The sequence below is a fragment of the Humulus lupulus genome, chromosome 5 (genome assembly GCF_963169125.1).
Source record: "Humulus lupulus chromosome 5, drHumLupu1.1, whole genome shotgun sequence".
Lineage (NCBI taxonomy): Eukaryota > Viridiplantae > Streptophyta > Magnoliopsida > Rosales > Cannabaceae > Humulus > Humulus lupulus.
The window spans coordinates 30,792,989-30,805,736 of NC_084797.1; the positions used below are offsets into that span (position 1 = coordinate 30,792,989).

General features: G+C 39.8%; 1 protein-coding gene and 1 non-coding gene across 2 annotated transcripts; one reads left to right on the plus strand and one right to left on the minus strand.

The window, feature by feature from the left end:
• Nucleotides 1–1,122: 1,122 nt before the first annotated feature.
• On the minus strand, nt 1,123–1,229 carry LOC133781224 (small nucleolar RNA R71). The gene has a single exon (XR_009870012.1). It is a non-coding gene; the product is annotated as a small nucleolar RNA R71 (small nucleolar RNA).
• Nucleotides 1,230–10,370: 9,141 nt separating this feature from the next.
• On the plus strand, nt 10,371–10,763 carry LOC133779005 (uncharacterized). The gene has a single exon (XM_062219011.1). It carries the CDS (start codon nt 10,371–10,373, stop codon nt 10,761–10,763), a length of 393 nt encoding a protein of 130 aa, XP_062074995.1.
• The last annotated feature ends 1,985 nt before the right edge of the window (nt 10,764–12,748 follow it).

The following is a 12,748-nucleotide window of genomic DNA, read 5'->3' on the forward strand; positions in this document are numbered from 1 at the left end:
GGACTTAATACTTTATCTAAGTTAAATAGATTGTATGCTTCATAGATTTATTGCTTAGATAAAAGAGTTAATTATTGAGTGCTTCGCCTTGATTACTTATAATAGGGAAACTGGGATAATTGACTGCTTCAGCGTTATCCGCGGGGTTAATAGTTTAATTGAGAAATTGGAATAATATTTATTATTAGTGATTAGGAATGATTGTTGAGGGTGGAGATTAACCTTTAACTGTTTCTTAATATCGTAATATCAATCTTTAATTGCTTTCTAGTTTATGCTATTTAATTTTGAGTTAAAAATCAAAATCCCCTTTTAAGTTTTAGTGTTAATTCTTGAATAATAAAGTGAACGATAGTCCTCGTGGGTTCGACCTGTGCTTGCTATTATACTAAAATAATTGGAAGTATTGAAAGAAAAATCATTGTTAAATTTGTGTGGTATACGACAACCATCAAATTTTTGGCGCCGTTGTCGGGGATTATTGTTATTCTCTTTGTTATTCAAATTTATGTATTTGTGACTAATTAGTTTTTACTGTGGAATTATCAGGTGTATATGTCTGGTGAAGACGATACTCAAGAAAGGTTATCTCAGCTTAAACAATATCTTGAGTCATCGTCAGCTTCTCGTTCTTCAAGGACTATCACCGATAATCCTCTCTTTCAACGTCTTGCTCCACAAGTCAATCCTGTTAAAGTGCCATTACCGTTTGACAACAAATCTGATTCTGACAATTCAGTTCGATCCTATAGAACAATGGCCCAGCAAAGGACATTGAAAGAGTTGGCAGCGCCAAATCTTGACCAACAACCACTTTGCATCCAGTATCCACCGTTGGATGTAAACTTTGAGCTAAAATCGGGCCTCATCCACTTATTGCCTTCTTTCCATGGGCTGCCTGGTGAGGATCCGAATAAACATTTGAAGGAGTTTCATATTGTCTGTTCTAGTATGAAACCCACTGCAGTGACTGAGGAACAAATTAAGCTGCGAGCTTTTCCTTTCTCCCTAAAAGATGCAGCTAAAGAGTGGTTGTACTATCTTCCACCTGGTACTGTTGAAACTTGGAATGGTATGAAGACTATGTTCCTAGAACGATACTTTCCAGCATCTAAAGTTGGAAGCATCAGGAAAGAGATCTATGGTATAAGGCAGTATACAGGAGAGTCTTTGTATGAATATTGGGAGAGATTTAAGAGGCTGTGTGCTAGTTTCCCTCATCATCAGATAAGTGAACAACTCCTCATTCAGTACTTTTATGAAGGATTACAATCACTGGATAGGAGTATGATTGATGCAGCCAATGGGGGTGCACTAGTTGATAAGACTCCTGCTGCAGCCAGGAGCTTAATTTCTAATATGGCTACTAACTCACAATAGTTTTGATGAGGACACCAAGACTAAAGATCCAAGTCTAGTTCCAGTTGGTCTGGTGACGAGGGCGCGAGCCAAAAGACTCAGTTTAGGAGCTTGATGAGTCTTATTGTATTTGGTCATCTTGTATTTTTTTTATTTAGTCTTTGTTTATTTTGTGAAAAGTCAAACACTTGACTTGTGTGAGTCCAAGAGTCCTTTTGTCCTTAATATTCAGTTTTTTCATTAGGAAGACAAAGGGTTGTCTTTAAATTTCAGTTTTCATTAGGAAGACAAAGGGTTGTCTTTATTTGTCGGTTTTCATTAGGAAGACAAAAGGTTGTCTTTATTTTTCGGTTTTTAGGAAGACAAGGGGCTTGTCTTGATGTATTTTTCGGCTATATAAGGCCTTGAAAACTTTTGGAAAAAATCAGATTTTGATGAAATGAAAATTTGTGAGTTTTCTTCTTGAGTTCTTGAAGAGACTATCCGAACTTATCAAGGGTATCCCTTGTGGCGTTCAATCCGACTTATCAAACGGATTCCCATCCCCGTTTGTGGCGTCTTCCTCATACCAAGGTTCGTGCTTTGCTAAGCATAGGGTCGCGGTTTACCATTCCAAATTTCGTATGTTCTTGGTGGCTGCCATATTTGGTGTCGGGTTTCATCACAGTGTTGGTGTGGTTCGTATCAGTTGGTATCAGAGCTTAGGATCATCCGGTTTGGCCTATCCTTTTTCATTTTTTTTCTATTCAGTTCGTGTTATTATATTAGGAATTCTTGAAAGAAAAAAAAATCTATCTATTCGTGTTCTTGATTTTCTTAGTCTTTGTTCCTGTTTTCCTTCTAAAAATCTGAAACCATTATAGTTAATCTCTTTATTCCAGATTGTTTCTTTGTTCAAATCGTGTTCTTATTTCCTAGTTCCCATTATTTCTTTGTGAAATCCCTTGAAATCCGAAACTAGTCTACACAAAGTATCAATTCCTTTGTAATCCCCTATTTTGTTTTCTTTTCATTTCTGAAATCATGAATTAGGGTTCTTAACATGAATTAGGGCTTTGAGTTTTATCTTGTTCTACTTGTGGAATATGACTTTGCATTGGTTTTCTCTAGTTCTTATTGTGAAATCCGAATTTTCATTGAGATTCTCTTGCTTTGCTTTTGAAATCCGAATTTTACCTTGGGTTTCTCTTGTTCTTATTGTGAAATCTGAATTGGGGTTGAGTTTCTCTTGTTCTTATTGTGCAATCCGAATTGGCATTGAGTTTTTTCTCTTGTTCTTATTGTACAATCCGAATTTGTTTTATTGTGAAATCTGATTTGGCATCGAGTTTCTCTAGTTTTATTGTGAAATCTGAATTGACAGTGAGTTTCTCTAGTTTTTCATTGTGAAAATCTGAATTTGCATTGAGAATCTCTTGCTCTTTTGTGAAATCCGAGTTGTTTTGTTTTCGAATCCAAGTCTAATTTTTTTTCTTGTGTCTTGTACCTGCATTTGAGAAATCAAAGAAAAAGAAAAGAAAAGAAGAAAGAAAGAAAAGAAAGAAGAAGAAAGCCAAGAGGATCCGAATTCTAAAAAGAAGAGTCTGGAAACCCGTCTTAAAAAATTTTGTTCTATTCTTGTTCCCTATGGTCTAGAGGCCTTTTTGCCAAAACCCCATACAAGTGTTCCAAAAATCATCGTTTTTCGTCATTTTTCACCAGTTTTCTCGATGTTCGTTTGGTTTGTTTGGTTGAATTTGCTGCTTGAATACTCCATATTACCATTGGATTAGTTTTGAAAGAACTTAAAGAAGAATACGAGTGGAAAAGGCAGAGGTGTGAGCTTATTTGAGGGTAAAAGCCATCAACGTTGAGTGAAACACGAGTGGACTTGAGTGACAATTTTTGGAGTGAAAACACGTGAGGGAGTGTGGTGAGGTTTTGTTTTTGTCTCCATATTATTCTAACCTTATTTTGCAGATTTACATCATGGCACAAAATCCAGAGAAAAATGCAAGCAATGATATTCCGCCACTTGAGGTTCCGAATCTACAAATGCAAGCATTAATTGGGGAGATGCGAAGGATGATGAGGGCGGAGTGTGAGCAGATACATGAGAGGTTGGATAAGGTAGAAGAGGGAACGTAATGGAGGGCACGGAGGAATAGGGTGCAACAACGGGATGTTGAGGGTGAAAGAGAGTTTGATGGGGGCGATTTAGAGGAAGAATATGATAGGATGTCGGCGGGTAACCATAGGAGGTATGGCGGGGATAGAGAAGCTAGAAACCAGGTAGATAATTATTTGGGAAATATCAAAATGAGAATTCCAGCATTTCAAGGCAAGAGTGATCCTGAGGCATACCTTGAGTGGGAAAAGAAGATGGAGTTGGTTTTCGATTGTCACAACTACTCTGACATGAAGAAGGTAAAACTTGCTGCAATTGAGTTTACTGATTATGTATTGTTTGGTGGGACCAGTTGTGCATCAACAGGAGGCGGAGTGGAGATCGTCTTATTGACACATGGGAGGCTATGAAGAGGGTGATGAGGCGACGGTTTGTACCATCTCATTATTATCGAGATCTCTACCTTAAGTTGCAAGGTCTTCATCAAGGTTCCAAGAGTGTTGATGAGTATTACAAGGAGATGGAGATGGCTATGATTAGAGCCAATGTGGAAGAGGATCGGGAGGCAACAATGGCAAGGTTTTTAAATGGGTTGAATCGAGAGATTGCTAATCCAATTGAGCTACACCATTATGTGGAATTGGAGGATTTGGTGCATATGGCAATCAAAGTTGAGAGGCAGCTCAAGAGGGGTAGTACAAGTTCAAAGCCAAGACCGAGCCCACACAATTCAAGTGCAACACCTTGGCGGTCGAACTATCCAAAGAAGGAAGAAGACCAACCTACTTCATCCTTTACACCAAAATCAGCCACCACAGCCACGGTCCCTCAAGGTAAAACAGCCCCTACTTCGTCCCGTTTTAGTGAGATAAAGTGTTTCAAATGTCAGGGGCGAGGACACATAGCTAGCCAATGTCCAAACAAGAGAGTTATGGTGATTCGAGAAAGTGGCGAGCTCGTTTCTGAAGATGAAGATGTTCTTGCTGACGTGCCACCATTGGAAGATGCTTCTATCGATGATGAAGAGTATGGGCCAGAATCTGGTGAGATGCTTGCACTAGTCACAAGACGAGCCTTAACCTTGCAAGCAAAAGAAGAGGTGCAGCGGGAGAACATCTTTCACACTCGTTGTCATGTGAAAGACAAGGTATGCAGTGTTATTATTGATGGTGGTAGTTGCACTAACGTTGCTAGTTCTTCCATGGTTGAAAAGCTGGGGCTCCCAACGCTTAAACATCCTTGTCCATACAAGTTGCAGTGGTTGAATGATAGTGGTGAAGTGAGGGTTACAAAACAGGTGCTGGTCTCATTTCGAATTGGCAAGTATGAGGATGAGGTATTGTGTGATGTGGTTCCCATGCAAGCTGGACACCTCCTTCTAGGAAGGCCTTGGCTATTTGATCGGCGAGTCCGGCATGATGGCTTCACCAACAAGTACTCATTCACGTTCCATCAACGAACAATCACTCTAGCTCCATTGATGCCAAAGCAAGTATATGAAGACCAAGTGAGGTTGCAAAAATTGAGTGATAAAAAAATATTGAGTGAGCAAAAGAAGGAGAGTGAAAAGATGAATGAGAGTGAGAAAAAAGAGAGACAAAGAGAGAAAAGTGTTGAATCAAGTGAGCGAGAAAAGAAAGAGAAGAGTTCGATCAATGAGGGAAAATTAGAGAGAAAACAGAATAATTTTTATGCAAACAAAAGTGAGGTTAAGGAGGCTCTTTTAAAAACTAACCAACTTGATGCTCACAAAGGTCGTCACAAGCAGGTTTTTGACCCCGGTGATTGGGTATGTGTACACATGAGGAAAGAGCGAGTCCCAGCACAAAGACGTTCCAAATTGCTACCTCGAGGAGATGGTCCGTTTCAAGTGCTAGAAAGGATCAATGACAATGCCTACAGACTCGATTTACCAGGTGAGTATACTGTTAGTGCTACTTTTAATGTTTCTGATTTGAGTCCTTTTGATGCAGGTGAAGATTTGAGGACAAATCCTTCTCAAGAGGGGGGGAATGATGAGGACACCAAGACTAAAGATCCAAGTCTAGTTCCAGTTGGTCTGGTGACGAGGGCGCGAGCCAAAAGACTCAGTTTAGGAGCTTGATGAGTCTTATTGTATTTGGTCATCTTGTATTTTTTTTATTTAGTCTTTGTTTATTTTGTGAAAAGTCAAACACTTGACTTGTGTGAGTCCAAGAGTCCTTTTGTCCTTAATATTCAGTTTTTTCATTAGGAAGACAAAGGGTTGTCTTTAAATTTCAGTTTTCATTAGGAAGACAAAGGGTTGTCTTTATTTGTCGGTTTTCATTAGGAAGACAAAAGGTTGTCTTTATTTTTCGGTTTTTAGGAAGACAAGGGGCTTGTCTTGATGTATTTTTCGGCTATATAAGGCCTTGAAAACTTTTGGAAAAAATCAGATTTTGATGAAATGAAAATTTGTGAGTTTTCTTCTTGAGTTCTTGAAGAGACTATCCGAACTTATCAAGGGTATCCCTTGTGGCGTTCAATCCGACTTATCAAACGGATTCCCATCCCCGTTTGTGGCGTCTTCCTCATACCAAGGTTCGTGCTTTGCTAAGCATAGGGTCGCGGTTTACCATTCCAAATTTCGTATGTTCTTGGTGGCTGCCATATTTGGTGTCGGGTTTCATCACAGTGTTGGTGTGGTTCGTATCAAGTTTGGCATTCGCCAAGATCCTGTTCCACCACCCAAATCAGCTAATGAAGTGAGCACATCTAATGCTAATCAGCTGGGTCAACAATTGACTCAATTAACTGCAATGGTCCAACAACTAGCTTTAGGCCAACATGTGCGGCCATGTGGAATCTGTCAAGTTGTGGGGCACGCTACTGATACTTGCCCTACTCTAGTGGAGGGAGAAACTGAGGGTGTTAACGCTGTAGGAAATTTCCCTGGTCAATTACGTCAGATGTATTATGAACCATTTTCACAAACTTATAATCCTGGCTGGCGTGATCATCCAAATCTTCGTTATGGGAATCAACAACAAATTGCTCCACAACCAACATCAGCGAGACCACCTGGTTTCACTATGCAACAGCGGTCTCAAACTAATTTTGTACCTAGACCATCACAAGCACTGCAAGCTGTTCCACCACCAAGTGCCAAACCTTCTACTGAGGATTTAATCAATGCACTTGCTACAAATACTCTTCAATTTTAGCAAACCATCCAAGCTTCCATCAAAAGTTTGGAGAATCAGGTGGGACAATTAGCAGCATCATATAACAGGTTGGAAGCTCATCTGTCAAATAAATTGCCTTCACAACCTGAGATGAATCCCAAGGAGAATGCTAGTGCAGTAACTTTATGAAGTGGACGCAATATGATCCACCTAGTCCTCCAATGCCTAGTAAATTGTCATCCAAGCCACAAGCTGATTGCTCAGTTAATGAAGATGTTCCTCCAAAGCCAATCGCCCCTACACAACTAAGCCCTAAGCCTAATTTTGTCATTCCACCTCCATTCCCAAGCAGACTAAAGAAGACTAAAAAGGAAGAGGTTGACAAGGAAATTCTTGATACATTTCGAAAGGTAGAAGTGAATATTCCTCTTCTTGATGCTATTAAACAAGTGTCGCGCTATGCCAAGTTTTTGAAAGAGTTGTGCACTAATAAGCGTAAGTTGAGGGGTAATGAAAAAGTTAGTGTGGGGGAGAATGTTTCCGCAGTTCTTCAAAAGAAGCTTCCACCAAAGTGTAAGGATCCTGGTACTTTTACTATCCCTTGCACTATTGGTAATAAAAGAATTGAGCATTGTATGTTGGATTTGGGAGCCTCTATCAATGTCATGCCATTCTCCATTTATGCTTCATTGAATCTCGGTCCACTTGAAGAAACAGGGGTGATTATTCAACTTGTTGATAGGTCGAATGCTTATCCCAGGGGTGTAATAGAAGATGTTTTAGTTCAAGTGAATGAATTGGTGTTTCCGGTTGATTTTTATGTTCTTGATATGGAAGATGAATCTATTCCATGCTCCACTCCAATTTTGTTGGGGAAACCATTCATGAAAACTGCGAGAATTAAGATTGATGTGCATGACGGTACGTTGACTATGGAATTTGATGGGGAGACTATTCGATTTAATATTTTTGAGGCTATGAGATATCCAAGTGATGTACATGCTGTTTACTCTCTTGATGTGTTGGATATCCTTTCTCAACGAGTTTTAGATTTGCATAGTGAAGATTGTTTGGAGGTTGCGTTGAGAGAGCATCTTGTGTTGACCGATGAAGACTTGTCTCATGAGATCATGGATGTCATAACCACACTCAATAGTGGTTTTGACAAGACTTTTAAGAAGGTTGCATTTCTTAATTTGCCGATTTCTAATGAGAAATTGCAGCCATCAATTGTTCAAGCTCCTACACTTGAATTGAAGCCACTTCCGGAGCATCTCAAATATGTTTACTTGGGGAAGAACGAGACACTTCCAGTTATAATTGCAAGAAATCTCAACCAAGTCCAAGAAGAAAAATTAATGAGAGTACTCAATGAATATAAAACAGCCATTGGTTGGTCTATTGCTGATATTAAGGGGATTAGCCCTTCTATGTGCATGCACCGAATTTTACTTGAAGAAGGGTCTAAACCAACACGTGAGGCGCAACGGAGATTAAATCCACCTATGATGGAGGTTGTGAAAAAGGAGATACTGAAGCTCCTTAGTGTGGGTATTATTTACCCAATTTCAGACAGTCAATGGGTGAGTCCTGTTCAAGTAGTGCCAAAGAAGTCTGGAATCACAGTGGTAAAGAACAATGAAAACGAGCTGGTACCAAAAAGAATGCAAACCGGGTGGCGAGTTTGTATAGACTACCGAAAGTTGAATGCGGCAACCCATAAAGATCACTTTCCATTACCTTTCATTGATCATATGCTTGAGAGGTTAGCGGGTCATCCTTATTATTGTTTTCTTGACGGTTATTCGGGATATAATCAGATAGTTATAGCTCCTGAAGATCAAGAGAAGACAACCTTCACATGCCCTTTTGGTACATTCGCTTTCCGACGTATGCCGTTTGGGTTATGTAATACTCCTGCCACATTTCAGCGAAGTATGATGAGCATTTTTTCAGAATATATTGAAAACATCATTGAGGTTTTTATGGATGATTTTAGTGTTTATGGTGACTCATTTGATCGCTGCCTTCATAATCTCACTTTGGTACTCCAACGGTGTATTGAAACTAACCTTGTGCTTAATTGGGAAAAATGCCATTTTATGGTAAACCAAGGTATAGTTTTGGGTCATGTGATTTCAGTCAAGGGAATAGAGGTCGATAAGGCAAAGATTGATTTAATTCTTTCTCTACCATCTCCGACTAGTGTGAAAGAAGTGAGATCATTCCTTGGGCATGCTGGGTTCTATCGGAGATTTATAAAGGATTTCTCTAAAATTTCCACACCATTATGCAACCTTCTTCAAAAAGATGTAAAGTTTGAGTTTAATGAAAAGTGTTTAGTGGCTTTCAACTTATTAAAAGAGTTATTGACTACAGCTCCCATAATTCAGCCACCAAATTGGGAGCTACCTTTTGAACTCATGTGTGATGCAAGTGACTATGCCGTGGGTGCTGTTCTTGGGCAGCGAGTTGACAAGCTTCCTCATGTTATATATTATGCTTCTCGCACTCTTAATGATGCTCAACTTAATTATTCCACCACTAAAAAAGAGCTCTTGGCGGTCATTTTTTCCTTGGAAAAGTTTCGGTCATACTTGATTGGAACTAAAGTGATTGTTTATACCGACCATCCTGCTTTTCGCTATTTATTGGCAAAGAAAGAAGCCAAGCCTCGGCTGATCCGGTGGATTCTACTTCTTCAAGAGTTTGATTTGGAGATAAAAGATAAAACGGGTTCTGAGAATAGTGTGGCGGATCACTTGAGTCGTCTTATTCGGGATGAAGATAATTTTCCCATAGAAGAAAAATTTCCGGATGAGCAACTCCTCGCCATGCAAGAAGTTATTCCTTGGTATGCCGACATTGTAAACTACCTTGCTTCAAAGGAGTTACCAAGTGATCTCACACAAGCACAACGGAATAAGATCAAGCATGATGCTCGCCACTACATATGGGATGAACCTTATCTTTGGAAGCATTGTACTGATCAAATCATTCGAAGGTGTGTACCTGAATCTGAATTTCATTCCATCCTTGCTTTTTGTCATGCTTATGCTTGTGGTGGACACTTTAGACCTAAGAGGACAACTCGTAAGATATTTGACAGTGGTTTCTATTGGCCCACAATTTTCAAAGATTCTTATACTTATTGTAAGGCATGTGATCTTTGTCAACGAGTTGGTAACATAACGGCCAAGGATCAAATGCCTCAAACTCCTATTTTAATTCTTGAGATCTTTGATGTTTGGGGTATGGATTTCATGGGACCGTTCCCATCCTCTTTCAGCTATGAATATATTCTTTTGGCAGTAGACTACGTGTCTAAATGGGTGGAAGCAATTGCAACTAGAACGGATAATTAAAAAACAATATTGGATTTCATTCGCTCCAACATTTTTGTGCGTTTTGGTACACCTAAGGCTATACTTAGTGATCGAGGCACTCATTTTTGTAACAAGAGTATAGAAGCATTGTTTCGACGTTATAGTGTAACTCACAAGGTGACAGTTGCTTATCATCCACAAGCCAACGGGCAAGTGGAGGTTTCTAATCATGAAATCAAATTGATTCTTGAGAAAACTGTAAATCCAAACTAGAAAGATTGGAGTACAAGGCTTGATGATGCCTTGTGGGCGTATCGTACAACATATAAAACACCTATTGGTATGTCACCTTATCGGTTGGTGTATGGGAAGCCTTGCCATCTACCGGTGGAGCTAGAGCATAAGGCTTGATGGGCTGTAAAGAAGTGTAACATGGACATGGTTGCTGTAGGACAACAAAGAATGCTTCAATTGCATGAGCTAGAAGAAATACGCAATGAAGCATATGAGAGTTCGAGAATCTACAAGGAGAAAACCAAAGCTTTTCATGACAATCATATTCTTCGGAAGATTTTTGTGGAAGGTCAGAAAGTTCTCATGTATCACTCTCGCCTTAAACTTTTTCCTGGGAAGTTGAAGCCTCGTTGGTTAGGTCCGTTCATTGTTACCAAGGTTTTTCCTCATGGAGCGGTTGAAGTTGTAAGTCCAAGTACCGGAAAGTCATTCAAGGTGAATGGTCAAAGATTAAAGCCATATTATGAATCAATGGAGAAAGAACAAGTTGTTGTGATTCACCTTATTGACCCGGTATATGTTGATGAATGAAGCATTAAGTCGAGCTAGCGACGATAAACTTAGCTACTTTGTAAATTAGTTTATTTTCATTATTATTTTCTGTATTTAAATTGAACATTATGTTTTTTTTTTTTGTTGAGGTAATTTTAGTTTAATTTCTGTAATTAGAACCGTGAAAATCGTTAAAAAAAATTGAAAAAAATGAAAAAGTTTGAAAAAAAAGGACTCAGGCCGCGACCCTTTTACAAGAAAAAAGGAAAAAAAAATGCATCAGGGACCTCTTAGGCCGCGGCACATCTCTCGCAGGCCGCGGCACTTTTCTGAAAAAAATTACTTCAGGAGTTCGTAGGCCGCGACACACACTTTGCAAGCCGCGGCCTACACGCGGAATTTCAACAATCAGGATTCACAGACCGCGGCACGTCTTCTGTAGGCCGCGGCTCTTTTACCAGAAAAAAGCTTTAGGGCAATGCAGGCCACGGCACGTATATGCTAGGCCGCGGCACACGAGAGGAATTTTAGAAAACTCACGTCAGCCATGACTCCAAAGACAAATAGGAATCAAGCTTCTTCATCGACACCAATTCCCTATGATCCCCAAAAATTTGGGTCTATTGAGGCCTGTGAGAGTTACTTGAATGCCATTGCTCATGATAAGGCATGGGTCCCTGAGCGAGGATTTGATCTTCATATGCATCATGATCAACCTTTCCTCATGCATCAAATTGCTCGGGGTTGGGAAAAATTGTGTGCTCATCCTGAACCGGGCATTGGTCCTATTGTTCGTGAGTTTTATGCCAACTCTGTGGCTCATGAGAATTACAAGGTGAAAGTGAAAGGTGTGAAAGTTTCCTTCAAAGCAGCTGATATTAATAGATATTATGAGCTACCTCACTTTCAGCGTGATGAATATGGTGCCGTTAAAGATAATTTTGATCATCAAGTTATTATTGATGAAATTGCAATGTCGGGTGCTGTATGGAATTTATATAATAATGGGGCTCCTCGCTACATCAAAGCCGCTTATCTGGATAGCAATACAAAAGCTTGGCAGCGGTTCATGGGGGCAAAATTAATGCCTACAGCCCAACTTGGTCATGTTGATATTCATGAAGCAATTCTTCTTTATGTAATTCTCTCTGACAAAACCATTAATGTGGGGCAAATTATTCATGCTTCCATCATCCGAAGTATGAGCCAAGTGACGAATGGATTTTATGTTCCCTCATTGATCACTGCGTTATGTAAGAAGGCAGGTGTTCCTTGGGATGAGTCTGAAGACAAGGTGCATCCATTGTGCATCATTGATCACAATACCCTTGATCGATTGAAGGGGAAAACCGCTGCTCAAGTTAATGATCAAGGCCAATCTTCTATTCCGGCCCCTGTTCCTCCTTTGAACGATAGTAGAAGAACCACTCAACAACGCTTGCAAGCTTTGGAGCAAGAGGTTTATTATGGCCGACTTGATATTCGGGCGAATACTCAGCATATCCTGGATCACAACCAGAGGTTTGTGGAATATACGAGCTATCAGGATATTTGTTATAGGATGGATCAGGCTCGTTTGAATGTGGATATGTCTACATATCCACCTGCTCCTACTTGGTTGCAGCCATACCCACCACCGGCTCCCATGCCCATGGTGCCATATCAGGCCCCTAATGATGAGGATGTTGCTAGCGCGGCAGATATGGATATTCCTGAGGAGTGATGTGTTATGAGGGAGTTTTTTTCTTTCTTCTCTTTTCACTTTATTTTCTATTTTCCTAAGTCCATTGAGGACAATGTACTGTTTAAGTGTGGGGGGGGGGGGGGGGGGAAGAAATTTTATGTTTTGTTCTGTTATGTCTTTGTTAATTTTCTGTTTTTTTTTCGTTTTATTTAGTGTCTATTAGTGTTCAGTTGTGTTGGTCTTGTTGAAAGCATTGGTCGATGATGAAACTTTGAATTATGCTTAAAGTGATGTTAGACAATGAGGAATTTTGTATGATTTGTGTGCTTGACTCCTATGC

What these genes read in the sequence shown, in the direction of transcription:
- LOC133779005 (XM_062219011.1), top strand. Translation starts at nt 10,371, where the DNA reads ATGGACATGGTTGCTGTAGGACAACAAAGAATGCTTCAATTGCATGAG.